This window comes from Gobius niger (assembly GCF_951799975.1).
Source record: "Gobius niger genome assembly, chromosome: 20".
Taxonomy (NCBI): domain Eukaryota; kingdom Metazoa; phylum Chordata; class Actinopteri; order Gobiiformes; family Gobiidae; genus Gobius; species Gobius niger.
Window position 1 is genome coordinate 8,327,220 of NC_136871.1, and position 25,163 is coordinate 8,352,382.

At 39.8% G+C, this 25,163-nt stretch overlaps 1 protein-coding gene and 1 long non-coding RNA gene across 3 annotated transcripts in view; one reads left to right on the forward strand and one right to left on the reverse strand.

The window, feature by feature from the left end:
* Positions 1-7,087, reverse strand: part of tox2 (TOX high mobility group box family member 2) — a 206,171-nt gene extending 199,084 nt beyond the window's left edge. The window contains exon 1 of one of the 2 annotated variants that reach the window (XM_079579282.1): positions 6,555-7,087. In XM_079579282.1, the coding sequence (XP_079435408.1) occupies positions 6,555-6,647 (93 nt within the window). In that variant the 5' untranslated portion in view covers positions 6,648-7,087. The remainder of the gene's footprint in view (positions 1-6,554) is intronic. The other variant, XM_079579283.1, reaches the window with a different exon arrangement.
* Positions 1-25,163, forward strand: part of LOC306980135 — an 857,770-nt gene that overhangs the window by 2,959 nt on the left and 829,648 nt on the right. The gene's annotated exons all lie outside the window — the stretch shown is intronic.

Here is a 25,163-nt window from a genome sequence, read left to right on the forward strand (position 1 = left end):
ATAATGGGCCTGTCTTTAGCGTAAATATTTTTTAGTTGTTTAATTTTTGTGGCTGTGTTTTCTTTTAATACTAGCCGTTAGCTCTGAGATAAATAGTCCTCCTCAGTCAGGTACTACATCGAGCATAATGTTTTTAACACGTAGCCTGTGATTTCCCATTAGTATCTCTCTCTCTGTGATGTTTTCTTGAACTATTCGTTGATTTGTGCAAGACATCGCTCATCCTTATTGGGAAAATAGCGAGAAATGAAGGATCACGACCTCCGAACACGGCACTCAGAGTGTCTAGGCGAAACAGGTGAGAGAATTTATAAAGTCCATTCTGATATGGGACTGGAGAAGCGTTTTAAAAAATTTCCCACTTGGATCAATGAGAAAATAAGCAGGTTTATTGTGAGTGGCTGTTCTTGCTCTCGCTTTTGAACCTGAAGTAGGAGTGGGTGGCTAGCCAGGCTGATGTTTCCATGGGGACTTAAAATATACGAAACCAACCCTGTAGTTTAAACCTCTAAATACGTAGGTTAGTAGTTCATATTTCAGGAAAGTCAAGGTTGCCTGGACATGCTTAAAATGCACAGTAGTTTCCTTACAGTGCAAATGTAGTCGCAATCACAATGCTTGTCAGAAATCGCTGAAATGAAATGTCCTTCCACAATTGACCCTATCTCGGAAATAGAAATGTTGACACTTCCAATCATTTGCAAACATAGGCCTCCTCCCTAGAGCTACGCAAGGGTTAACATTTTTTTTTTTTTTCCAGCACTGGGTTATTGCACGGACTGGCTAGTCAGCAGAATGTTATGAATGGGCAGAAAGACGAAAAAAAAAAAAGAAAAGTGAATGCTGTCCAGTCCAACCAAGAATGCTACAGCCTCCATGTAATTAACTTCTGTGTGCGAGCTTCAGCCGCCGTTTCTATTACGGTCATGTTTTGAGGAAGGAGGGCATGAAGAAAAAAAAAAAAAAAAAAGCGCATTTGGAGGATTCGAAGAGGAGAATATTTTCGCTGGTCTGTACTTTGAAGTATTCCGTGACTAATACAATGATACGGACGGAGAGGGAAATGGGACGAGGTTTGCTTTAAGAAAGTGGTACATGCGCTCCCTCGGAAAAAAAAAAAAACTGGCCACGGATAAACGTCGGGTTTCTCAAAAAAAAAAGCTATACGAACATGCTTAAAATATGAACCAGGGACTTAAGAACAGTGATTCTTGTAAAGAGACCACAAAAGCAAAAGTTGGGGCATGAAATTGCAAGACGCCACGAATTTGTGTAATATCACGCTGGTCTATTTTCAATTTTTTAAGTGCGACATTTGTCTACCGCTTTTGACGATGTATTGTGTTAACTTTAGCGGATGAGTTGCGATCATATTATAGAGGAAACACACAAAAAAAAAAACACGAGACATTTATACAGCTTTCAATAACATCTGCAGACCATTGAGTTATAATGGCGCGGTAAAACTATGGGATAATTACGCGAGTGGAGGGAAAAGGAGGAGACAGAGAAAGTAGCAACAGTAATCTATCCAACTTCATTTGAGCGGAGTGAGTTTGCCGGAGGGTATGCACAAAGTCGTAACGCATTTGACAAATAGTCTCCCTCCACAACAGGCATTTGTGGAGAAGGGGGCCTGTAGCGCTGGTGTATGCCGAACAAACACGCCTCCCACTCAGCCCGCTCGTACAAGAGTCTTCACAGAGATTAGGAGAAATCTCGGGCGAAAAGTAAAGATGACTCACCGCGATTGTGCACAGGCAGGACAGCGCGAGCTCGGACGGAGCGGACATGAGCAACGGAGCCGCGGGGCCCGTACCGAAATAATCGCACAAATAGGATTGTTAGGGGAATTATGATGTACAGTTGCATAATAATGGGATTTACAGCAGTCAGATGAACGTTATAGGTGCGTTTGTAGGAAAGGGATTTAAACAACGTAAGAAGAGACTTATCTTAAGTCACTAATGAACCTTATGGCACCTTTCATGTGTGGTTGATGAGCTACTTTAGCATAGCCACAGCTGCCCAAGGACTGACAGAAAAGCGTCTATACCAATCAACGTCAACTACCAGTGTCAATCAAATACAATAATGCACAGGGCCCATAGTAGGGAAGTTTAAAGTGATAGTCTGTGTTTTACAAATGTAAAATATTGTGAAAAATATTACACCTGGGTCTGTGATTTGCCCTAAGGTAAGTAATATTAAATAATAGGTAAATAATAGGCTGACACTGGCCAACATCCCGCTCATGTTTTTGAATATTGTCTCCACTTTTGGAAGCCTTTATGAGGAAATAATTCGCCCATAGTTCATATGTGCTGGAAGAGATGACTTTGAACTTTGTGAACTTTTGTGGGATGACAGAGAAATGAGCAATTAGTTTAAGTGTGACGTCACGATTTCCGCTTCCGGGTCCTAGCAGATCAGCAAATACGCGAGAAAAAAACCATAAAAGGTCTTAATAACAACCATCAATATTTCTTAAACTCAACAGAGAGTTACTGAATATACTTATTTCTCAGAATCATTAGCCAAAAATGTTTCACCTAGTGCTATAAAGTAATATTTACTAATATCACTACTTCCGGGGTTAGCGTAGCTGCTGCGCCGTTAGCATTTCTATCCGCTAAACCAGGATGTACCGATTTTGGCAAATATTACTTTTATAGCAGTAGGTGCAGCATTTTTGTCTAATGGGCCTGATAAATAAGTATGTTCAGTAACTCTTCAAAATATTGATTGTGGTATTAAAGAGTTTTTTGAAGTTTCTCGAACATCTCGGGACCCGGAAGTAGAGCTGTGATGTCACCACTTAACAAACGTATAAACTAATCTGCTTTTTGACAGTTACCATAGTTAAAACATCAATTTTAAACTACAGGCGCTGTGATGTCACGTGAACACAGTCTATACGTTTGTTAAGTGGTGACGTCGCAGCTCTACTTCCGGGTTCGCTCATTAGCCAAACATGCTGTATCTACTGCTAAAAAAGTAATATTTACCAAAATCGGTACATCCGGGTTTAGAAAAATGCTAACGTCCGACTCGGCGCAGCAGCTACACTAAACCCGGAAGTAGCAACTTTAGTAAAAAATGCTGTACTGGCATTTTTGGCTAATGAGTCTGAGAAAAAAGTAGGTTCAGTAACTTTCAGAAATGATTAACGTTTTTTAGAGTTTTTTTATGGGGGTTTTTCTCGCATATTTGCCGTTTTTTTTTTTTTTTTTTTTCTTGAAAGTCCCTCCCTTTGCTGACCTCAGCAGTGACACAGAATCCCAACACTTTAGCCAATGGGAACCAGTCAGGTCCAATCAGGAAAGGAGAAGGGAGCAGGCCCGGGTCTAAACAGGGGTGCAGTTTTAGTGACATCACAGTATTTGAATGGGTAGAATCTCTGTCAAAACTCTGATGTTCTGGAGCCGGCGCTGACTGCTTGATTTTGAAATGTTTTTTCCCTCTCTCCTCATTTTCCAATCTTACACACCATCCCCTTTAATAAGTTAATGAACAAACCTGTTACTTGTACTTTGGTTAATAATTCAACTTCTTATTGTTTCATGATTACTATGGAGGGGGAAAAGAATCTTGCCCTGTACAATGACATCAAAGCCTGGGGTTAACTGTTTTGTTTTGATAAAGTAACCGATTATTTGGTTCCAATAATTGAGCAGAATGTGCGTCCCCAGCACATAGACTTGAGTGGTTAAATATGTAGATCTGAGCAAAACATCCTGAAATGATCAGAACGTGTCTGGCGTCACCTCATGACATCAGCAGGTGAAACAGAGCGCTTTAATATGCATTATTGCTCAAACATAAAGTATATGGCACATGGGCAACATTATTTGGAAACATTTAGGGAAGGACTGCCATGAAAGGTTAAGCACTTTGGAGGAAGTTTTGAATTGGCATTTGCCGTCAGCACGATCTATAGTGCAAATCGGCATCTGTCAATCACTTTCCCCAATGAACGAGCCGGTTTCACCTTTCAAACTCTACGCCTCCCTTAATTATGAGCCCTTCACAATGCTCACATCCTGGTGCACCTAACCACGAAGGAGCATTCTTCACTCTCACAAAGCCAAAATGAATGCAGTTGAATATTAAGGGCCTTGTGTACTGTCCCACTTAGTTAAACGCTGGCTTGCAGATGAATGTGTTTATGGGGTACAGTAATGCATAATCACACCAGCTATTTATACGCTGTTCCTGTTTTAAGTGTAAATGATCTACACCCATCAGGAGGCCTCTATTGTGAGACCGCGGGACCATTAATAGTCTATATGTTCACAGCTGTAATGAAAAATGCTTTATGAAATGAGTCACGTCTATAAATACCCGCTACTCGAACAAAACTATGCAGGGTATGTACGACTACAGGGGCAGTGCTTTGTAGCAAATGGAACAAATCATGACTGTTTTCCCCCCCGACAGCATTAAAACAGGAGTATGAGGTTCTCTAATCTCTTCTTATCTAAAGTGAAGACATGCCAGACAGCAGTCAAGCCATTAGCATTTTGGAATATAGAGGCAATACAAATCAGTCATCCTTATTTAAGGGCAAATGCACAGATCCACAATAGTTCTTACTCTAATCATATCAGGTCAAACAATTAATATTAAATGCTGTACACATAAATAGGATCACATTATGCTTCTAGTAATAAATGAATTATATACTTTAGAGTAAATATATTAAGGGCACAGAGGTTTACTTCTCTTGCCTTACAGCAAATGGTCCCGGGTTCAATTCCCCAGACAGGTGGGAACTTTTCCTCGTGTGGGGCTTGCTCTCCCTGTGTCTGCGTTGGTTTCCACCAGGTGCTGCATTTCCCCCTACTGCTAGAAACATGTACAACAGGGTCCCCACTGAGGCCAGACTATTGTATTATAAGTGTGGGCCAACGGATGAAAAGTATCCCATTTTAGTGTTTACATGCATATCTCATGTGTTCATTAACATGCACTGTTTCGACCAAAGAAAATAAATAAAAACTAAAAAAGTCTTCTCCTGCAGCAAAGCAAAGTCACCCGTTGTTAACATTGAATAACTCCAAAGGGTCAAAACCTCTAGCTGAAACCTCTCCCAGCTCCAGAAATGAGACTGTCATAAAGATGAACTATCGGCAAAACGCCGCATACAGCCGCTGCCTCATTACTCTCCAGTTATGTAGTGGCTGCAGCCATGGAGCTGCTGTATCTCTTTGCATCGTTGTCAAAGCCATTACTTTAATAATGACAATGTTATATGATGCCACACCTGAAACCTGAACCTGAACTACTGTACCAGACCAACAACCTCTTATCAGTTTGTCGTAGCAAAATACACACAAAAACTATAAAAGAGCAATCTAATTCTGATTTTTGACATATCCTCTGCGACTGAGTTGACGACTACATTCGCATGTGTGCCAGCCACAGAAGTGCATAATACAGATAAGGTGCCCTAACCGCAACAAAAAGGTTACAGAGCACCCAAGGTGACAACTGTAAACTTTCCTTCATCAATAGTCAAGTTCAAACAACAGTCTCTAAACAGAAGAGTTCATATTTGACCATCTCATAGTTATTTGAAGCACCACGAGGAGCAGTGGGTACTTGTATCATGTAACCTCGTCTCTCTGACTGCATATGAACACGGGAGATTAACAATTCAAATATTGTACAGTGTGATAGTGTTTCACTTTGTCATCAGCAAATGTTAGCAGCCTGCCGGCATTGCTCCAGGTGCTACAGCAGCAAACCATTTGAAAGGCTGTGTGCCTCCTGCATGCACCCTGTGATAAACTCTGCTTTCATTTGTCAAGTTTGCTGATACTATATGGCCCCATATATTAATGTCCTGCATCTATTTCCATTGCATCTCTTTCCTAATAGTGAGTTGTAAATGTACTTTGATGTTTGCTAATTAGATTGTCAAAGGTATGAGGGTGCTGAAATATAAAGCGTACATTACATTAGGAATTGAGTTTGCATACTTTGGCTTTATTCCAGCAGTCTTATTTGCTGGAATAAACTAAATAAAACAACATCATGAAGAATAATTCGCATTCATAAAGACCACATTGCTATCAGCGTCAAATTGAGAAACAATCTTATTTTTAATTAGGCTACACTATGCACATGCTCATTTAGATAGAGCTTATTTGACATTAATTGTAATTGAAAAATATGATATAAATATTGTAGCCTATTTCAAAGAGCTCTAATGTAAATTATTTATATATGCAAAAAAACTGCGTGCGTATAACGCACCAACAATGCTGTGCGCGCAGCAGAGCTTCAGAGATCGTCCTCAGTTTATCCTCATTAACTTGCTTTAATGAAGTTTTACGCACAGAACAGAACAAGTGTAGTGACATTTCTTTTAAACTCACTGTACTTTTGGAACTAGCAGTCTAGCTCTGGTCTTCATTTCTCACTAGGATTTTACCCCAGGGAGCAGAAAGTACAGCACTTGTCTCCAGCGGACATCCAAACACAGCCGGGTCATAATGTAACATCACACAGCGGCTTGTCCGTAAAGTAGAAGCGTGCTTAGTGCTTACCTTGTTGGAGTGGTAATAGTCCAAAGTGGAGTCCGTCGGTAACGTATGTGAACCCACGCTTGAAGGGGGAGCTGGATAAAACCTGACGTCCATCTCAGGCTCCGCGGACTGACGGCATAAAGCGCCAAAAGCTGCGCGCTGCTGCTCTCTCTCCTCCTCTGTTACTCTCCAACAACACTGTCTCTCTTTTCTCAGCCGGTGCACTCTCCTTTCCCCTGCGAATCAAACTAAAGGAGCGTAAAAAAGTCCGTGTTGTTGGTTGTCCGCGCCTCACACCAGTGTCGTCCGTGCGTCCAGCGCAGTGATGCCCGGGTTTACCATCCCTGCAAAGTTCACTTATAAGCAGAAATAAAGCACGACTGTAGTTGCTTTAAGTAAGACAAAAGTAAAACGCGAGCTGAAACTGTGCGCTGAGACGATTGCCTCGATATGTTGGAGATGCTGATGCGCAAACGCATAAAGATCCCTCGTCTCTACGAGGTCCGTGCTCCGGTTCCCAGGTTTCCAGGCATGGTGAAGCTTTGTCATGTGGGAGCGCTTCTTGTGTCCATAATGGTGCTCCAATCCCAGTTGTCAACAAGGCTGCGACCTCTATTGGCCAGACCGAGTAGTGCACCCGAAAGAGGTCAATGTCGCGGAGGGATTGATTGGGGGGTCAGGGCACAGAGTTCAAACCCCAACGAGGTCGAGTTACCTCCGGAAGCACAAGGGCAGTATTCATAAATGCTTTGTTCGCTCATGCTTTGCGCAGAGAGACGAGAATGTGCTTTGCTAAAGATCATGATAATCTAAATTATACTAAAAAAAATAATACACCCATACACCTAATTAAAAATAATGGGAAGTATAGTATATTAATAACAGTGGGAATATAGCATTCATGTATAAATGTAAACTAAGAGAACTTAAAAAAAAAAAATAGATAAACTAACACTAGTCTGGCAAAGAAAAAAATATGTACTATTCTCCATGTATCATATGCTAAATTAGCGATAGGCTGAGTTAGCATCAGAAATGGATAAAACTACATATATGTTTGTAGTCTACTAGTTAATTACCTTGTACCATTGTCTCGAAGAGAGAAAAACATACAGCTCTGGTCAATGCAACAGGACACATGCACATATTTGGACAAGTGCAAAACCACACAACAGGATACACACAGAACAATGTCTTCAAATGTGAACGAAGGGGAAATAACATAACAGTGGTTTGTGTTTTAAGAATAGGGTGGGGTGTTCTTGGTACTTTTTAAATAGAACGTATTCACGTATATCTTTGAAAGATTGCACAGCGGCCGATGGTTGTCAGTGTGAGCAAAGTGCATGAAAACAGTAAACAGTCAAAGAGTCGGGTTTGTGGTGATTCAGCTGATAAATGAAGTGAGTCAACGCCATTTTGTACAGAGTAAGCATCTTCTTCTTGGCCTAAAGACAAAATCTGAATTTTATTGATGAGCGCTGTAATTCGTTCACAGGCAAATAGGTAATGCTTTACTATTGTTTATTCATTAGTCATGTGAGTAAATATTTAGCAACTACAGAGGGAACCCAACCAAAATGAGTGGCAATTCTAAAGGTGTATTTGTTTTGACTCTTAAGGACCATTAATGGTTCTGTTTAGAATTAAGAGTCTGTATACCTCCTATAATTGCAAAAAAAAAAAAAAAAAAAAAAAGAACAGTTCGCACACTTTCCCTTTTTTTCTTCAACATAAAAACTCTCAAGGTCTTGCAAGTCTTTTTATGCTCCTGTGTCTTTTTCTCAGTCTGGAAACATGTTAACCATCCTGGCTTTGTGCTCCCAGAGGGCACCCCGAGGTCCAGACCAGGTCTAACACGTGCCACACATGGGTCGCCCAGCAGGACCTGCCGTAAATTTGTTCTGAGCTCAAATGTTAACATGAGGTTTCAGCGAGGCTGCACTCGGTTCTGCCAGCGAACACATCGCACATCTTTTCAAGTGATGTGTGAGTCACATTTACGGTAAATGAAAATGAATGAAATCAAATCTGGTGTGAAGAATTATAAACAGCGATAGCAATAGTGCTGTCTGTAGTGTTACTATCCGACCATTGACATACCCCATGTTACTTCATACTGAAATACTTTTAGACTATTGTGTTCAAACAAGTTGTTTAGAATGGAGGTGGAAAAAAGTCACAATTTTCCAAGCTCTCAATAGGTTTCGGACTTTACAGACATGACGTGTACAAGAGAACTTGTGACTCAGTGACTAAACCCGGAAAAGTGAGGAGTAAAATATTTATTGTTTTATTATTGGGGACTTACAGTTGTAGCGTAGTCAGGAAATGTCAATAAAGTGTCTGATGATCACTAAATCTGGCTCGTTTTAGACTTATTTTCTATTTATATCAAGCAATAACTTTCTCTCCCCAGAAAACCTACAAAACAAGTGATCCTGGAGCGTTGTAGAGGCCATCAAGATCGAAAGTAAAGGCGCCATGCTGACCACTCATACAGTCGCTGGGTGACTACAAGGTCAAATACGCACAAATATCAACTTTATTTTCACATACAATGTTGCACAATGCACCTTTAAAGGTACACTGTGTAACATTTTGGACTATACTGTTGCGGCAAAACAAAACATACTCCTAATGACATGGAAAATGCTGTTACTGCAGTGTAATAAAAGAATGGACTTGGATGAGAACCTGACCTGTTTAAATCTCAAATTCTACTGCCTTTCGTCACATCTCCATGGAGATGAGCTGGAGACGTAGCCACTCCCAGTAAAGTTTACAGTAATATCTTAGCAAGGGTGAGCCTCATAAATGTTTGTTTGTACATGTATGAGGTATTTTTCAATGATGAAAATATCTGTCATAACATAAATGCTTGTATTTCATTTCTATTTTTTTGGTTAAAATTCTACACGTTGTGGCTTTAAGTATACAGTAACAAAATCATTTTATAATAATGTCTCTTTAGTGTTTGTTAAATGATGCAAATTTGTTTGAAATGAAGTGAAGCATGCCTTTGTCAGGTGTTGTAATAAATAACCCAGTGAGTATTTGTGCAGGTTTGTATCAGAAAACGTTGTATATGAGATTGTATTAATTCTCATAACAAATAGAACCATGTCTTTACTTTTGTATCTTTGCTCTCTTCAGCGCAGGTGACGGGTGCAGTCCCTCGCCTCCTTTTTTGTTGTTGGTCATTTAATGTGAAATATTGATGTGGTTTCTTCTGCGAAACAGGCCAAAGCTTTCACATGCAGAGTACTTTCCTTGGTAGCGGCACAATGTTAATCTAACCCACATGTTATGCCAGCCAGACCATTTCCTTTTAACCTGATTTTACCTTTTTTTTTTTTTCTTTAAAACACTGCCCCTATTTCCACTGATACGGGGCTCAAATTGATCACATGGCCTGTTGTTTTGTCTTTTAAAGCTAGAATAAGGACGTTAGAAGTTTGGAAAGGAGCAGAGTAAACCGTAAACAGGAAGCAGTTCAATTGGCCTATTAGGCAGAGATGAGTCATTAATGGTTTCGGATTCACAACAAAACACAACCTCTCGGAAAAAAAAACAAATTTGCAGAAAAAGTATTTCATATTATATTATGGATAAATTGTATCCACTTTGCAGAACAGATGGGAATGCTTTTAAATGCATATGACTTTGCTTTTGACTTTGACAAAATGAATCTCATTTACAAAGATTGTTTTGTTTTTTTCCTCACTCCCACTTCTCCACTCTCACAATCTAAAATTCAGTTCAGGAAGACAGGATGTTTCGTGTCAACTATGCCACGCATTCCTAATAGCTTTATATTCTCTTCTAAACAGACTGTAAACGAAACAAAGGCATTTGGTTAAAAGGTGGAAGCAAAAATGACATTGCCTCATAATAGAGTAATTTCAATCACATAGGGCACATTCTTATCCAGGGACATTTAAAGCCTTACAATACACTTTATTTCATGAGATCACATTTGTGCAATATAAGGGAACACACTGTACATGGAGCTTTATTTTTTTCCTTTTCACTTTCCTGGATAAGTTTGAGAACAAGGTCAACTCTTTTCAATAAGACTGTATCAAATGTAATAACTTGATTTAAGCCTTTATTTATATCAAAAGCAAAAAATCTCTATGTTTGCATAAGGTGCATAGAGAGTGTCACGATTTTGCACGAAGCTCTTATGCAAACACAGAGGTTTCCAACCTGTAGCGTGGAAGTTACCAGACGCTCTCAGTCTCCAGCTCTTTCCAAGTAGCTCCCCAATGGCTTCAGACATTTGTGCATAAGCTTGAGGAGTCAATTTGACTCTCTGAGTAAATCAACTCACGCCATGCCATGCAGATTTGTTCATAACTCAATCATTCAGAATTCATTTGATACGCAAAGTAAAGTAAATGCATCTATATGTGCAGGGCATTGCTTGATATGAGTTGATGAACAGAACGTTCAAACATTTAGGTAAATATAATAAAGTATTAAAAGGAAACTTTTTTTTTTTCATTGTGTATAAATGTCATGTTTGTTTCTAACGGTCCACTTCAGTTCCATAATTACTCCAGTCTCCTCAAAGCATTTCTCAGACATTTTCTATCTGTAAAAGTTGCTCACAGCGATAAAAGTTAGACACATTCAAAGTGAATCACATCAAACATGTAATAGAAACTGGCATGACATTGTTGGTGATGCTTAAGCTGGCAAAACTGATTCTAAATACTGCGATGCATAAAGCGGCAACATGTTTGTGATGATTATGTGGCCATGGAGAGCCTCTCTCTGGTTTTAAAGCCCGAGTGAATAATTCCAGTGTGGGGCACAAAGGCCTGTTCAGAGTGAACCTTTGCTAACCTTTTCAGCCACTGACCTTCAATAATGAGACTATGTTGTCTCTTGTTCCTCTGGACAATCGGCCATTCAAACAACTGTCTATCAGAGACCTGCCCCACCCTCGCTCTGACCCGACACTGGACAAACTGCAGCACAGCTTCTTACAGAACTATACTCTGGTTATTAAATAATATCTTTGTAGCTGTTCTGTGTAATGTTGGAAGTAAAAATAAGAACATGTCAAAATAGTTTTCATTTAATGATGTAGTATGTGTTAAATTGTTTGGTGGTGAGTCATAGCATTTTCCACCATCGGTCTACACGGGTCTGGAAGTGACAATTTAAATCATGTAAATAAATAAATGTATTTATGGTCTGCCCTGATTCACTTTGCCGTTTGATAATGCAGTACAACAGGAACCCAAAACGTGCATATGATTCATCAATGTGAAGACTCAGGATGTCAGAGGTTTTTACTTAACTACATCCAACTTTCCCGGATTAAAAATGGGGAAAAACGGAAAGTGCAGCTATACATACAAGTTATTCACAAAACTAAAACCAGCATCAATCTTGAAGGAAAAGCCTACATGGTCCAACAAATAAACAAAAACTGCATCCCACAACCAAAAACATGACTAATTTGTATAATTATAAAGCAACCATGAAAAACCTTTGCACAATAACAAATACATTTCATAACACTGGTCATCTGTAGGTCTGGCGATGCTACTTCAAAGCAAACCATCTGATTTAAGTTTTGCATACCAACATTAACATCAACCTTCACTTCAGACAGAAACCTACAAACAAATAAAATGTGTATGGTCCATTTAGTCACTGAACAAGATATCGTAAGAATAATATCTTCCTGTCTGCTAGAGGTGATAGTCTGTAAGATTGCAAAAGGAAAGATCGTCTCATTGGTCCACACGTAAACCTGCCAGAGTGATTTGCTGCTGAGATCAACAAAGGGAGGGTAGTAATTGATTATTTCATACTTACATAATACATAATACATTATTCAGGTCCAGAAGGTCAATATGCATTCTACTAAATTTGTAATACATTACTACTTATAACAGACTGCATGTTTGGCCTTGCCTGGCCTGCCAAACTACTATATGCTTTATCAAAGACATGTAGTCTGGGAGCGAGCATGATTTCTCGTTGAGCGTGATTGACAGACGGCATCAACCAATGAGAGCAACGCCGGATATGTCCCAGGAACAAGCTGCAGGAAGCCTTTTCAATGAACATTAATGCCAATACAACGCTGTTTCTTATTTAACACAGACGAAAGAAGAGTGTAAGAGTGCGATGACCACTTCCGTCTCTTGGTGCGATGAACTCCCGCCTCTCTATCTGTGAGTGACCGATACTGGTAAAATCAGGAAATGACCAGACGGTTCTTCCTTTGAACAGAAAGGAGGGGCGTCTGACTGGCCCGGCAACTCACCACCCCTCAGTCATAGAAACACAATCTCTGTCTCCTCTCTTCTTATAAGTAAAGCCAACATCTGATTCACCGATTACTCCAAATTGAAATTAAAGTGGATGCGCAAGTAATTTTCTATGTTGAAATATGCAGCTTGAACACCACCTAGTAACATAACCTCTTTACAAGTTTTGTTACATAAAAGTATAGACCCTTTCGCTGCTTACATCATCAGTGACATCAGCTGGAGGCAGGAACTAGCGATTTTAAGTATAAAATTAAAACAAAAAATGTTGTCCTGTTGTGGCTTAAAGGGATGTTTCAGGATTTTTGTGTTTTGTGTTGCTAATTTCTGGAGATATTTTGTTTGTAATTCATGCAGTTCTTATGTTTGAAGAGTTTTGTGGTGCTAGGCTAGTGCTAGGCTAGCGCATTTCTACGCTACCAGCTAGCCTGCATTAAAAACAGTCTGACCCGCTCCACAGAGCACCTGAGGCAAATCACTAAAAACGCAGGACTAACCATATAAATGTCTGTGTTGATAGAATAATTTAACCATTTTGCATTTAAAAGATCTTACTGTACATCTGAAGCAGCATCAGCTTCGTGGTTGTATAAGCTACGCAGCGGCGGAGTGATGTGCTAGAAAATAGTCCCTCAAAATGCGATCATTCATGTGATGCAAGGTCTGTAATATTCCAAAAATTATTCTATCGACACAGACATTTATATCGTTAGTCTGGTGTTATAAGTGATTTGCCTCAGGTGCACTGTGGAGCAGGTCAGACTGTTTTTAATGTAAGCTAGCTGATACAGTAGAAATGCGCTAGCCTTGCACTAGCCTAGCACCACGAAACTCTTCAAATATAAGAAAAAATATCTCCATAAATCAGCAACACTCTGGATAACTAGGAAATTAGGCCCTATCGATACAGACGGCATCTCGTCATAGAAGGGGGCGTGGCTTCACCGAGGGGGAAAATAGAATTTTTAGAGAAACACAATTTTCCACTCTTTTTAGCCATTTTCTGGTGGAATATGAACTTATTTATCACACATAAGTAAAGTCAAGTGTAAATCGGGCCCATATGGATATTTTGTCACAGCAGATTGTTCAGAAGAAGTGAAAAAAGGGCAGTTGCAGCTAGCGCTAGCAAACCGTTAGCATTAGCCCAATGCTAACATGTAGCATCAGGTTAGCATTCTCCGTTATTTATGTATTTATGGGCTGTTGAACCGCTTTGCTCCTCCCCATGTCTTTGTATCTTTATGTAGTAGAAAACTATATCCATAGTTCAGCATTTGTTAAAGTAGTTTTTGAATAATTAAAGAAAGTTTAGATTTTTTTCCAAATTGTTTTCCCCCTTAACTGTTTTCAAACATGACCATATATGGGCGATTCCAGAGATGCAGTCTGTATCTATGTCAAAAATCCTGAAATATCCCTTTAATTTGCAAGTACAAGAGGAACAACACTTGAGACGCCCAACAACAGTTAGACATTTGTTTATCGTTACTGTGACAACAGCCACAATGGAAATAAATAGGAATCTAGCTTCGCGCCTCCAGCTAAACCTGAAATGTTTACAAACAATAAACAGGTCTACACAGCTCACATTAGAGTTCCCAACAACTGAGCAATATGAATCCCGAGAGTTCACGACACAATAATATCACGATACAGTGTCCATTTCCATCATATATGAATTTTAAGAAAAAAGGATCTTATAGGCACACACAATTGAAGTTTCTATTCTGTTATGTTGATCTCAGTGTGTAGAGTGCATGATGTGATCTGTTCTGAATAAAGACAATGGTTAGACATTTTTGCGTGCCACGATAGCTCACCCTAGCTCACGTGGAAGGAGGTTGGAGGACCCTGGTGAAAAGGATTGGTATTAGTCGTAGAGGCCACTGGCGCGGATTGGCAGCCAGGTCAGCTTCAGGGCAGCTGTGACTATTTCAGAAGTGTAATAGGCTGGTCAAGCTTCTAACGCCAAACCTAACCCCAAACCATTATTTTATCTGTAGTGCAACTGGGTCTTTGAAATATTACAAAAAACAATCCCTCATTGCACACTTATAAATTAATAAAGCGACCCACAGTTGAAACACAAACATGGCTTCTCCGTCTTGCACAATGTTCCCCTTTTTGATTCGGATTCATGTTTTCACAGCCCCTCCTTCGTCCTCACATACCCAGTGCTCTGGTGAATAAAGCCTGCTCTTCATCGTCCTCTCATTCGGCGACCTTCCACTTGTGTAGCACATGAGAAATGAGATGGGGGGATGGGGGCGCAGATAAATGAAACTCAGAGAGGAGAATGAAACGAGAGAGAGAGACAGAGAGAGGGGGGTGTTGTACCTCGGACCAAAAAAAACGAGTAGAGACAGATTGGGAAAAATGCCCTTTGACTGGATTTTAAAAGTCTGCCCCATTTCAATTTCAGAGCGAGAGGAGCTCCGTGTGCTTCAGATCCTTTAAGGGCCAGGCTAATTGATTAATGTTTCCATCTCATTCGAGGGCCGTGGAGAGGGAGGGCACCGCATTTGAAGCTTAACCGGAGTCCCGAGTCTTGAAACAAACGCACAAAGAAACGGCGATGATGACAGAATAAAGGACGATCAAACGGAAACTTGTAGTCGTGGAAGATGAAGGGCCGCTTCAAAAATATGAAAAAAAGTGGTTGAGTTTGGATCTAATGTAACATAATAACGTTGTTTTGACCAAGTTTGATGAAAAAAAAAAAAAAAAACGATTAGCTCGTGCCTCACAGCAAGAATCCCGGGTTCAATTCCCACCTGGACGTTCTCCCTGGGTCTGCATAGGTTTCCTCCGTGTACTCCGGTTTCCCCTAACATTAAAAACATGTACAGTAGGCTCCACACTGGGGCCAGGATTGCCTGGAAATGAGATTCCTAATCTCAGTAGGACTTTCCTGTTAAACAAAGGATAAAAATAAAATTAAAATACTCGCACACATTTGGGTGGCACGGTAGCACAGTGGTTAGTGCTCAGTCTTCACAGCTCGAAGGTCCCTGGTTCTATTCCCACCTGGCCCGGGGGCCTTTCTGTGCATGTTCTCCCTGTATCTGCGTAGGTTTTCTCCAGGTACTCTGGCTTCCATCCATCCATCCATCCATCCATCCATCCATCCATCCATCCATCCATTTTTTTCCACTTGTCTGTTTCCGGGTCGTGGAGGCAGCTGTTGGAGTTGCCCAAATCACATTGCACCAGCCCCTAATGGCTCCTCCTGCAGGTGGTGGGTCCACAGAAGGACGTCCTCACGATTCTCAGGCCTGTTGGTCTCTCATTAGGAGCTTCTGAACCGCTCTTCGTCTGACCCGTCACCTAGGACCTGTTTGCCACGGGAGACCCTACCAGGGGCACGAAGCCCCGACAACAGAGCTCCCAGGATCATTCAGGTGCTCAAACCCCTCCACCACGTTAAGGTTCCGGTACTCTGGTTTCTCCAACCACTAAAAACATGTACAATAGGTCAGGATGAATGAGAGTGTGTAGCCCACAGCTACAATCTGGTGTGGCTTGCTTGCATGCATGAGTTCCATGTATGTTCATTAACATGCACTGTCCCGACCACATAAACTAACAAATAAACATACTCTAAATCTGTGGTTCTCAACTGGTGTGTCAGGACCCAAAATAGGGTCAGGGAACCGTTTTCAAGCATTTCCCAGGCTACATTTCCACATTCCTCTAAAATAGTAAAAAATAAAAGAAGAAAAAAAGCACTACCTGAGTCTATGAAATTACTATTACTGAGTCATTTTTATTTGTTATTTTAGCATTTTAGGCATTGCTCATTCATTCAAACCTTTCTTTTACCAGGAAAAAATCTCATTGAGATGAAAAATCTCTTTGCCGTGGGCCAAGAGGCAACAACACAGGAAATAATACTTATTCAGCATTCATTTGTGGGGAAAGTGCATTATTTTACGTTACATTTTTTTAAAAGTCCTGTTATTATTTAGGTCGTAGCTTGTCTTAGCAGGGCAATGGTGGATTGAGAACCACTGCTCTAAATGAGTGGACTGAACAGGTGGGCCATTTCTGAGTGTAGATATACACAACATGAAACACAATCTGGGCGATTTTTAAGCTGCTGCAGCCACACAAAGCGAGACATGGCTCAAACATCTTTACAGTAATTAATATGAGCATCAAGCACCCCCGTCGGCCGATCTAAGCACTTACTTTCAAATGCACGATGATTCCTTGCCCTTTGAAAGCTTTTGACAGCAACATGGAAATATTTATATATTAAGGACTCCACGGGCCCGTTTCTCATTGCACAACAAAACCAGCGGAGAGGAGCCAAAACAGTGGTGACCTTTACCTAACATGGTATATTAAATATGAAAGGTTAGATGTGCAGCGGGGGAGGGGTGACCAGGAAAATACTGTAATGTCCACAGCTGCATGTAGCAGTTGGAGGTCATTTGAATGTGGAGGAAGTGAAGGCAAAAGAAATGAAGATAGAAGTTGGACTGCACAATTTGGGGGGGGGGGGCAACAAATCTGACAAGCTTTTTAATTACAATTAGATTTGCAATTTGTTATTACAGATAGAGATTACTGTGCAGATTATAACCCATCCAGTTTTAAAGCGTTAGTGTATCTTATTTATTGTTTTCAACTGATGAAAAGTTGAGGTTACCGTGTCCTCAGTCCATTTCTAGCTCTCACCATTCCATTCCTGGCTATACCCTGGAGTTGGGACTTAGACAAACAAGTTCTGAAATCCATGGGATTATTTTATTTTAACTGATGAATATAAATGTTGCAGAAAGATATGTCATGAATAAAAATGCACTCTTTTATATACCTAATCTTAAAGGATGTGTAATTCTGTATCATGCTATTTTAGCCATCCCAAAGTAAAGTAGGCATTTATATGATATATTGTACCTCTACCACTATGGAGTACTATTTTTTGTGAGAAATATAAGTATTTGGGTATCTGGGGGTATTTTGCAAACCCGGAACACACAATTCAGTTAACTCCGCCCCCTCTCTCCGAGCTAAGCCACCCATACAAAACTAGCAGTAAAAGAAATATAAATATCACAGCAATAAGTGAAGTTACTTGTTACCTGCAACACAGCTTCATAAATGGCTAACACACACAAGCTAACACGTGTTTTGATTAACTCACTGCTCTGTCCTGGCCGCTCCATCGGGTGTTTACATTGTGAGACTCGTGTTGGTTATAAAAGTTAATACAAAGCATCCATCAGTGAAGTGACAGTCACAGAAAAACCCTATTTTGGCTGATAGTCGCAGAATCCCAGAAAGAAATTCCAACTTCTGGCGAGTGGCCACTTCTTTAGGAAGGTTGAATAAAGTCATGTACATTTCGCAGACAAACACGCTTTTCTCCAAAACATTATTGTTAGATAATAGGACAGGTATGTCCAGAGTAGGTTAGAAAGAGCTCCTTCTTCACAACTTTCAGCGCAAACATGACATCTGTTCAGACGCTCGGGGAGTGCGTTTGTTTTCCCGGCTCTTGCTGTTTGACACTCTGATGTAAAAAAAGTGTCACATGTCAGTCGTTTTCCAGGAGAGGGTGGAGCAGCTGCTCAGAGAGCAGGTTTCAGGAGTATTGCTTAGAACTATGTGAATGAAGCCAAAAACCACTCTGGGGTGTTTTTGATGAGGAAATAGCATTGCAACATGGCTAAAAGCTCCAAAAAGTCGATTTTGCATGATATAGGACCTTTAAAGTCTCTATATTTGTATTCATTACAAACAATTAAAGAAGAAACCTCTAAATTTAAATGTTAGTTATGTCCAAACCCATTCCTAACTTTAACATAATATAGCATTCCAGTTCATCACAGGGACAAGTTTATAGGCATGTTTCACAACTTGAAGGCTTACTTTTCAGGGTCACTAAAATGCAAGAAAACTCACCTGCAAGTTCACGAGTGTGTGTACACTTTCTCAAGGACTTTTACCAAACTTAAACATAAGCACCAAAAACAGACAACAAGGTCCTCATGTTCTTCTCTTTCTACCAGACAGCAGGTTTATTTTTGTCCCAGGGAATAAAAGATTACCCTGTATCATGTATTAGGTTATCGTTCGGGCTCTGATTGGATTGCTTTTAAATTGCTTTTAAATTACATTTGATCTTTAAACTGCCGTGGGCTGCTATAATATTATTTGGGTCTTGATGTTGTCTACAGAATCAGTAGATTCAGTTTTCTGGTCTGTAACATTTATCATACACAAATCAATTACGTTTACTTATGCTGGTTAGTGTCTCTTTAGTCGCGACGGGAAAGTTCAAGGTTAATTTCCATAGCTGCAATTGATTGCTTAATATAACAGTAAATGAAGAGAGGAGGGAAACATGTAGGGGCAAAATACCTCCGATAATGACTGCCGCGGCTTATTTGGACAAAAATAAAACATGCACAAACCTTTTTTGCTTCTCATCCTTCAAATGGGTTCCGGTCAAGGCTATAAAACAGTTTATGGCTTTGTATTTGTACTGTAAAGATTTTCAATTCAATTATCTAAACATAATGCACTAGCTTTGGCTTTAGAGTATACACTACATCAACCTATGACCTCCCTTTAACCTTTGAGGATATGAGTGATGTACAGGACTATTGAATTCTTATGAAGTGCGGATGGATTGATAGAATGTGAAGTAATGCATGTTGACATACAGCTGTAATTGCAATTGCATTTACTCTTAAACTGACCTTTAGAAGTAGTGCCGCCTTAACCACACTAATGGGGAAACTAAACCTGTATGGATGCATTATTGGTTCTTGTAAAACAAAAAAGTAAATGGTTGTAAATACATAAAGAAAAATGTTATTTTGGAGCAAACGTCGGCTCAGGCGGTGAGACTCTAGGTTAGGGATCTCTAACCAGTAGCTCTCCAGGCCTCTCTAGGTAGCTCGCCAAAGACTTTCAACATCACTACATGCTTGATAACTCAAATTTTAGATGCATTTTCTGTTTGTTCTGAACACGCTGAACCCAATCTGCAAACATTTTGGTCAATATTGTAAGGTATAAGGACTAAACTCAAGTCATTTTCTTTGAAATACTAATTCTCCAGGGTGAAGTCCACATAAATCGCATTTTACACAAGTCTTTTTGAAGCATAAGTAGCTCTCTGACGTTCTTGTTGTGTAAAAATAGCTCGCCGGGTAAAAAAGGTTGGAGACCCCTGCTCTAGGTCGTCTAAACTAAATCAGTGGTCTGACTTGTAGGCTGTAAACGTTGTTGAGTCTTTGAGCAGAACAGTTAATCTCCCAGGGTGTTGAAATGGCTGTTGGTTAGCTTGGGAGCCACATCTTTGTTAATAATTATCTAGCTAAATCCATTACATTTGGAGAGTGAATGAATAAAGCGAGACTTTGGTGCCGGGTGTTTTTATGCTACTTCAACAAGCGGCAATCAGCTTAAGATCACAAGGTATCATTTAAATTATAACTTTCAAATCACTTTTCACGACAGGTGAATGCATCTCCCCGTGGTCAAGAAAATCCTATTTGTCCCATGTTTGGGCCACACGGTCATTCCTCTGGTTCCAGCGGACTGTTGAACGAATGCTGAAGGACCAACACATTCAAAAGTGAGATCAAAGAGAGGACATCGTGTCATTTTTATGCTGAAGTTAGTTTGAGCAGTATACTTGCTTCCCAAATACAGGCACGGCGTCTGCAATTTCAAAACAAATAACACAAGGATCCCCAAGGCCACTGGTAGGTAAGGGACTGGGAAGAAGTATGAGAAAATGCAATTTAGTCAATGATTGCTTTGGTGTTGAATTACATGTCATATTAGAGTGCACAAACAAAGAGGTATTGATATTTAGAGAGAAATATCTGTATTACTGTAAATATCCCTCTATGTTTAAGTTTTTTTCCCACTGCATGTTATCCTGGTATTATTAGGGCTGTGCAATTAATCGAAATTCGACAACAATTTCGATTATTACACTTAACGATTACAAAATTAGCATAATAATATAGTTTATTTTTTTTGCAAAGCAGACTTGCGTTATTTCAGGCCGCTGGGATTATTTTCCCCTCGCATTTCACGTGCCACGGCTTATGATTTTGCCTGACATAAAAACAAACAACACTGTGTGATGATGTCATCAGGCCGCGCTGCTCAGTTTACTTGCGCAGGTGTGAGGGCTGGCCAGCAGGGGGCAGGTGTGAAACAGAGACCTCTCCTTAATCGAGGCAAACTGGAAATCATTTGTACTTTTGTGACTGTTCAGAAAACAGAAAATATTCAGCATAGTTTTTTTATTTTTATTAATAAATATACAAATAAAATAAAGACTTTTTTTTAAAGGTAACAAATAATCGTTTGAATAATTTGATTTCAATTATGACAAAAATAATCGTGAGTATTATTTTTTCAATTATCGAGCAGCCCTATTCTGTATATAACTTATAACTCCATACCACATATAGGGTGAAGAGCAAAATATCCAAGCAAAAGAATCTCACACTGGTGCAATCCAAAACCTATCTGTGAAACTTAAAGTCCAAAGCAACAGCATCACTAAACAACATGTACGACAAATAAAATGAAAATATGACTATAGGAGCAGGCACTTCGCAATTCTGCCTTTCAGTTTCAGCACTTAGGCAGCGCGTTGCGGACTGCGGAGTCGCACTGCAATGCACGGCCTAAGTGTGGAAACTGCCAAGGCACCACTTTAGAAGGACAAATCTAATTCATGAGACATATTCTCCACAGCAATCTGCATCAATACAAAAATGGAAGATAAGTGCAGTTTTATACCGTCTTGTAAAGTTACATAAGCCACTTCAGGCTCATGACACACTTAAATAAGCAGAGGTTATGTAACTGCAGCACTTTAGCATTATAGCAGCAAAGCAAATTAGGTACAGGAATTTACAAGTCAAGCAAAAACACGGCGCTCATTCCTGCCTTTGTTCACCGTGTGTATCGAGACATGCTTCCAAATCCAAATAAAAAGCGCAGCTGTAAAGTATTTCCTCAGCTGGGGTGACTCACAGGAAGTTAAACATAATAATAAGCATTGAAAAAAAAAAATGGGACTGTTTTGTTTGAGAGAGGAATGAGGTGGAGTTGCGAAGTGTTACCAATAAATAGTGGTCAGTAAAATATCTAGTTGTGAATTTCCTGAAAAGTATTGCCAATTGTGTGTTTAGATTTGCGATTTGTTTTGAAGTCAAGATCAATTTCACTTTAAAACAAATCAACAAGCCTTTGAGAGAGAGGGATTACATATAAACAGCGACTAGCATAAGAATTACATGCACTTCAGAGGTGTTTAGAGGTTGTTTAGCTGATTTTATTCAACCCATCGAGACGGGATATTTCGTCTCTGTAGGAGGTCTGTGTTATGTTTTATAGAAACAAATGCAGCCCTCGTGATTTGTCGATTGTGACGACTCAAATTGCAATTCTTGTCAGACACCTAGCAGCCAGACACCTAGCATAATTGAAAAAAATAAATTCAGATCGTGATGTCCTATCGCAAAGCATCATGGGATTTACAGCAATAATAAACTAATGGAGATTGAAAAGGTAAAATACTGGGGTTGTTGTTCACATCAAAACACTTGGACACAGTGTGTTTACTAGAAGTGACTCAACGGCTAACAAGAGACTGTTCTTAGCTAATGTCTATGAAAAATGTATGCTAACAGCAACAAACATGGTGGATCTCCAACGCATCATACAAGGGGGCGTGGCCTAGCCGAGGGGGAAGAAAGCCTCTGATTGGAATCACAACTTTTCACTCTTTTTAAAGTCAAGCTAAAATCGTGTCCATATGGATGTTCTTCCACAGTAAAATTGTTCAGTAGAAGCGAAAAACGGCACTCACATTAGCATATACAGCGCAAAGCTAACGTTAGCTTCCTGGTTGGCATTGTCCGTTTTATGGGCTGTTGAACCACTTTGCTCCTCCCCATGTGACAGTATCTTTATTTAGTAGGAAAAACATATTCATAATTCAGCATTTTGTTTCATTCTACTCTCCAAACACATAACACAGGAAACATATATTGTTATTTTACAAGAAATTCAAATCATTCTTAGGTGTGTATACTGTTAGACCTTTAGGTTGATGCCAACATCCTCAGCCAATCAGAAGGCTTGTTGCACTGAAATTGCTGTCACACCTTTAAATTCACAATAGCCCTTCCTGTCTTTCAGAAAGTTATAAATATTTGATCAAAAACATGTCTTTTTATACAGACAAACACCCTTTACCATTTCGGCTCTTGATGGGGGCTTCGTGTCTCTGTGCATTACAGGGTTTTGCTTTTAACTATTACAGTAGATGTTACTGCGTTACCTCTAAGTATCACAGCCACTTCCCCATGAGATTATAAAGAATTAGAACAGTATGAATGGGCATGCTATAGGAAACATTATCGTTCTGTACGCATCAATTCTTTCACATTTGTTGTACTTGACATTGGACCTGAATGCCTTTTCACCGAGAACATAAAACTCAGTATTTGACAACACTTTTCATTGGGGTGATGCATCTTTTCAAAGCAACAATACAGGCCTTGAACAGGAAAGATCAAAATGTCTTCATAAACCTGACGTTAAGGCTTTTTGATTGCACCGCCACAACATCTCAAACATCATATAGTGTCTAGTCAATTGAAATGTGTTTTCGGGCCAACAAAGTGACATGCATGTGATAAAAACAATCAATTTGCAATGTTTTTAAAGATGTCACATTGATTAGCCCCTTGAAATAAAGGCTCGAGAATGCTGATGTAAGAAGAGTGCCTTGTTTTTCTTTTCTTTTCTTTCATTGTGTAAGAAATATTCTCAAACATATATTCAAAATACCCACAATTCAAGATGCAACACTGTATGAAAGGTTTAAGACATAACTTAAACTTAAATAAATAATGACTAGGTAAGATATTTTCACCAATCATGGCATAAATGTGATTCAATAAGGTGTAATATTCAAATTTCAGATTCATATATTCTGTGTTATGATTCTATATAACCAGGCCACTGAAAGAAACCGTATCAAATATTTATCACAAATAGCTGTATTAGCCATAAATATTCATGGCCTGCTTTGGAAAATGTATTGACAGATCTGGCATAACATTTTCCAATTATTCAGCGCAGCAGCCAATGTACCAGAGACACGTCTGTCCTCAGTGTTTCTACAGGCAGTGATGTAATATTCACAGCAGCAGCGAATAAGAGCTTAACACAGTCTCAGTCTGAACCTGTGTCATCAGAAAACTATTGTATCTGTTCACTTAAAGGGACTATACAGAGTTTAAAAATGTCAAAATTATGTATTTCTACATGTTCCAACAATGTCCTAAGGTGTAGAATAAGCCCAGACCTGTTCACCACAACTGCCTCTAAAATCCTGCACTGTCACTCAAAAAGGTGTTAATTCGGGTCTGAAAGTGCCGTCATGCACAAGCTTAATATAGAAGGTGCAATTACATGTATGACCTGGCGTGGCAGTAGTAAGTAAAAAATGGCTAACTTGCATCTAGCCCCTTTAATGCAGGAGCATAATGAGGAACCTGGAGTTTAAAGTTGAGGTGGAAGATGAGTCTGAAGAAGGCTATGTCTAAACGTTATTTTTGAGTAATAGATATACCTTTGCTGCTTTTTTGAATTATGAAGATTTTCCTGAACTGCGCCTCTGACATAACTTTTGGTGTGCATTGCTTCTATTTGTCTCTTGTCTTGCCAATGTGTCATAGATACAGATCAATGGCTGCTCGTTGCTCTGCTTCGTGACCACAACGCTATTGCCCATCATTGCTGTGGTACCTCCATATAGGAACGTCAGAACAAGCTAGTTTGCCATTGTAAAGCACTGCACTTTAGACACGTTTTAAGTAAGGGATAATGTATAGAACGCTGGTCATTATCGGGAAAATAAGTACCGACAGGGCGAACCGGACCCCGACGCGAAGCGGAGGGGTCTGTTTCGCCCTGAAGGTACTTATTTTACCGATAATGACCAGCGTTCTATACATTATCCCGCTTATTATACGGCCATTTGCCAACTGAACACACACAACATAAACTTCGTACGCTTTTATGAAGGCCGAAAGGTTTATTTAATGACTTCCGCGACAAATAGTTCCCAAAAGTTTGCGCGTTGCGCTGCAGCGTTTTGCTAGGCTAGAAGCAGCAAGGCTAGCAGCTAGCCTAGCTACTTAGTTGAAGGCGCAGTTGGAGGAATGGTGGTGAATCTTTGGGTAAATTGAAATTCAGACTCACGCTAACTTCACGAGCAATTCCCCCAACTTCTCTCTCGGTGACGGGACAGAGATAGTGTCGCTACTAC